This window comes from Salvia miltiorrhiza, chromosome 8, assembly GCF_028751815.1.
Source record: "Salvia miltiorrhiza cultivar Shanhuang (shh) chromosome 8, IMPLAD_Smil_shh, whole genome shotgun sequence".
NCBI lineage: Eukaryota > Viridiplantae > Streptophyta > Magnoliopsida > Lamiales > Lamiaceae > Salvia > Salvia miltiorrhiza.
This window is the reverse complement of record NC_080394.1, coordinates 26443541-26448206: the sequence shown is the minus strand read 5'-3', so window position 1 is coordinate 26448206 and position 4666 is coordinate 26443541. Positions and strand designations below refer to the sequence as shown.

Genomic DNA, 4666 nt, shown 5'->3' with positions numbered 1-4666 from the left:
TCATTTTGACACAAGAAAGACGATTTTTGTTTAATCTTTCATAATATGAAACATTGGAGAGTAAAATATGGTCTGAATTTAAACATTCTGACTCACTTCGTTTACAACTATAATCACAATAATATACTCCTATCTTTTTTAAATTCAGAAATTAATATATGCTCAACATCTATAAAGATAACATGATACAAAGACAAGAAAAGGAAGAACAAATAAGTATAAAAGGAAAAATAGGTAGCTTTGAATTCAATTTCTTCCGAGATTAAGCACAATGCAGTAATTATGAAGTATCGAAAACATCTTAATATTCTGGCAAATAGAAAATCAATATTGAAAATGGAGTAAAATTCGGGGTATCTGTTGATAACTTGCAAAACAAGTATGTCTACTTGATCTTCTTCTTGGGCCTCAACTGCAAAACAAAATACTTCAGCCGAATCTATCTCTCGTCCATATTTAACAATGAGAATATTGAATCAAGCAATCACCTGGTTACTATGCCCACATTTCTTCTTTCTACAGTTAACAGCACGGGGATGCAGACGAGCATAACATCTGAAAAAGTCACCACATATATCGTAACCAAGTTTTCAGACCAAAACATGCCAGTGTCAAATGAACTTGAGAAGTGACAAGTATATACTCCCTCCATCCCCTAAACATCATCCTAAGGAAGGGTGACACGTGTTTTAATAAAAGTTAGTCGTGTATTTGATAAGTGGATAATGAATCCCACAAAAAGTGAAGATTGTAAGAGTAATAGTGAGTGTAATTATTTCCGAAAGTAGGTTAGGAAGATGATTTGGGGACGGACTAAAATGGAAAAAGAAGATCTTTGAGATACGGAGGGAATATAATACAAGGCATGTGAGAAACATCACCAGCAATAAATCTGATGCATCACTTATTAGTTTCAAAGTTGCAAGTCCCAAACCCTCCCGAATGCAATTTAACACAAAATACCTAAGTGCTGTGAATTGATGACAGAAATTTCTACTTACAGAATCAAATTAACAGAACGGATACTTTTATCCCACTCACTTCATTCATGTAACTACAACAAACATGGCGACTCACATATGAAGCTCAAAAGTTCTAAGCTAAAATTAAACAAGATATCCAAAACAAGTGTGGACTGTCGTTAATTGTAGAGGTTTCATATTCTTATAAGAAAAACTATACTTTTGACCTCGTACTAGGCAATATTTTCATTTCTACAAATAACGCGTGTTTTTCAGAGTAGACCACAAAAATGTATACTGATCGCTTTTCCAACTTCTTCATGGCAACAAAAGCTTGTATCATATCATAATTCCTAAGCAAATTTACATATCACAATCCATGATAAAGTTCCATTAATTAAGATCATAAATATGAACTTTTGCAGACCTAATATATATAGCTACATGCATGGGTCAGGTCACCAGTTTAAAAAATCTACTCCAGAAGCAACATAAATCGACAGAAAGAAGGCCTGCGCCATTTTAGACAAGGGAAGTTTGATAATCCATACAAGTAAAAAATAAAATTGATAAATAATTCGGTGACATTGGGTTTCAGCAGACCATACTCCAATATAGAATTTTATGACCTACAAGCACAGAACAAAATGGACTTCATAGATATGCGCCTCTCAAACATAAGAATTTTTTCGGAGCAACAATATCTCTAAATATAATGTTTTTGCTGATCAATATGCTCAATTTTCAAATAAATAGACGCCAAGAAAACACAAATGATGAAATAATTGGCTTACTTGCGGCAGATCATCTTGTCCTGGTTGTATTTCCTAGCCAAAGCCATCAAGGAAGGCTCAATAATTCCTCCACGAAGCCTCAAAACCAAATGCAACGTCGACTCTAGACAAATAACAATATCTCAATGAACAACGTATAACTCAATGGTTACACTTCAAACAGCTCAAAACGATTTATTACCTTTCTGAATATTGTAATCGGCGAGCGTCCGGCCATCTTCCAGCTGCTTGCCAGCAAAAATCAGACGCTGCTGATCCGGCGGAATTCCTAACAATTAACCAAAATCACATAACATTCATAATAAATACTATAATTTCTTTCTAAAGAAATATTTAGGAGAGCAGTTTCCGCACCTTCTTTGTCTTGGATTTTGGCCTTGACATTGTCGATGGTGTCGCTCGATTCGACCTCGAGCGTAATAGTTTTCCCGGTCAGGGTTTTCACGAAGATTTGCATTTCCTCCCAATTCTGCAGTCGCCGGATAACCAATTTGGCTGTTTGCTTTTAGTATGTAGCTTCAGTAATTAGGGTTTTTGAAATTGGGTTGGGCTTTAGGAAGAAGGGCTTTCGTTATATGCTAGGCTTCGCGCACAGAAACTGAATATATTTGGGCCTTTTTTGGGGCCATTAACAAGGTACACGGTACATGTTTTATCGGGCAAATTACCGCTTTTTATAATAGGGAGATTCTATTTATAGTCCTTTTTTTACTCATCATAGCCTCCTATTTAATAAATAATACTCTCATTCGTCCACAATTTAAAGCCCTACTTATTCTTAAATTTTTGTCCATAAATTAAAACCTTATTCTGCTTTTTGTACCTTTTTACTCTCCTTCTTTTCCTATATTTACTATCCATTGCCATTAATGGACTCACCTTAAAACACATTTATCACTTTTATATTATATATTTACTACACTTTATCACTAGTGGACCCACTCACAACACTTTTATCATTTTAGTCAACTACTTTATCACTTTAGTCAATTACCCTTATATTTCATCCACATCACATTTTTAAGCTTTCTTAGTCTCCGTGCCCACACCAAAGTGGGGCTTTAAATTGTGGACGGAGGGAGTAAAAAAATATTTATAAATGTACTATTTTACCCTATAATTTTAAATAAAAATAACGTATTTATACATAGTCTTCGGGGAAAAAAAAAAAAACAAGCACAGCTCCATTAATTTGTCGTCATTGTTTCTGCGGCAGGTGGTAATCCTAAGAGTGACGTTGCACTACAGATTGGAAACCAACGCCGTCGCCGTTTCTAGAATCTCCGCCCTTTTTGCTCTTGGCCCGCCTAAAAACGGAGAAAAACGACGCCAACGCTTCTGGGATTGGAGCGGAGGAAGAAAGGGATGGCGAGGAAGCGGGCAAAGGAGGGCTCAGCAACAGTGTAAGAGGAAGAGGAAGAGAGCGCGGCGGAGGCGTTGCAAGGGCAGGGGCTTTTCTTACGCTCTTCGTTGACAAAGCGTCGTCGAGGGAGACACCGTGGTAGAGTCGAGGATCTTCTCACACTTGGCGAAGCGGATGGAGAGGCGGGGCTCCTTGTAGCGCTTGCTGATCTTCAGCCGCTGGATGTCGGGTCGGACGTGGCTGTACAGGTACATCTCGGTGGCCGAGTAGATTTCGTTGGTGGACATGTCGTCGCGCTCCTCGATCACTACCGTCGCCTGGGTCAGCCGGGGGAAGAAGTAGCGTCGAAGGAGGTCCAGGAGGAAGTGTTGGGCCTGCCCGTGGAGGAGCTGGTTCAGCATCGTCTGGATCAGCATGATGAAGGCGGAGATGGAGGCGTTCATGGTGAAGATCGAAGACGCCGCCAGCATGCTCGACATTGACATGGCCATGGCTGGCCCTTTTACTTGTTTTATTTTGATATGTTGAGAGGGGAAGGGTTATGTAATCTGTTGAAAAAGGGATTATGGTCACGTCAGAAACTAAAAAGGAATTGGGGCTAAGGGTTAAATTAAGTCTTTGTATTAATATTTTTAATATTTTATTAAGCAAAACGCAAGAGTAAAATGGGGGTTATAAATAGAATTACCCTTTATAATAATAATGCTTGAGCATTTTTTCCAAAATGTTTCAATCTAAGGTTAATTACAAGACAATATTTATCATTGTATTTTTTTGGTCCTACAAGAAATGTCGACAACTAAAAATTAACGTGTTCCGACAAACAGCAACATTGTCAATACGCGTGGATTATTCTAGATGAAATGTCCATTCTATTAGAAATTATGAAAAAAAAAATCCACGTATGCTGCCAACACTACAGAACTCTTCCAAAAGCCCCTCTAATGTGGAAGGGGGAAGGGTTTTGAAGCAACATGTTAGATGCAAGTGGGGGAGACGAAAAAGGCGGTGACGATCTTTGTTGTTGTGGATTCATCACAAAGAATTGCATGATTGTAGTTGAATCAGCATTAATACTCGGGATCTCATGATGATTATAAAATCAAGTTTCATTAACTACGTTGTTGTTCTTCGAATTCCTGAAACCACCTTTCGTTGCCACGCCATGGTGGTGCAAGAACCATTCTACCACCACGACTCCAGTAATTTTGTAGCCGTGGTGCCAAATGAGAATTTTTCTTCCATACCGACTAATGGCGTCGCCCCTACACCACGAGCCTTTTGTTTATTGCTTCAGATTTGCTATTGCTATTTTGATCTATTGAATCTATTCGAGAAACTGAAAATATTTTGATGAAAATCTTGTGACATGGAATGGAGCACGACCGCGCTATTCCCATATCACTTTTTTCTTTGTCTTGATTCTTGTCATCAGAGTGAAAATTGAAGCACTAAAGAAATCGATCATATATGAATTTTGAAGATAGGGAAGAAAACGGAAATCATGAAAGGCAAGAAAGAAAAAGGAAGGGGCATGTAAAAGAGAA

General features: G+C 38.0%; 1 protein-coding gene across 1 annotated transcript; it reads right to left on the bottom strand.

Annotated features, from left to right (window-relative positions):
- Nucleotides 1-219: 219 nt before the first annotated feature.
- Nucleotides 220-2372, bottom strand: LOC130997316 (ubiquitin-60S ribosomal protein L40). Its single transcript, XM_057922593.1, has 5 exons — nt 2111-2372; nt 1938-2024; nt 1757-1859; nt 489-555; nt 220-412 (listed from the first exon to the last, which is right to left on the bottom strand). The coding sequence occupies exons 1-5, from the start codon at nt 2211-2213 to the stop codon at nt 386-388; spliced, it is 387 nt and encodes a 128-aa protein (XP_057778576.1). The 5' UTR covers nt 2214-2372; the 3' UTR covers nt 220-385.
- Between the last annotated feature and the right edge of the window lie 2294 nt (nt 2373-4666).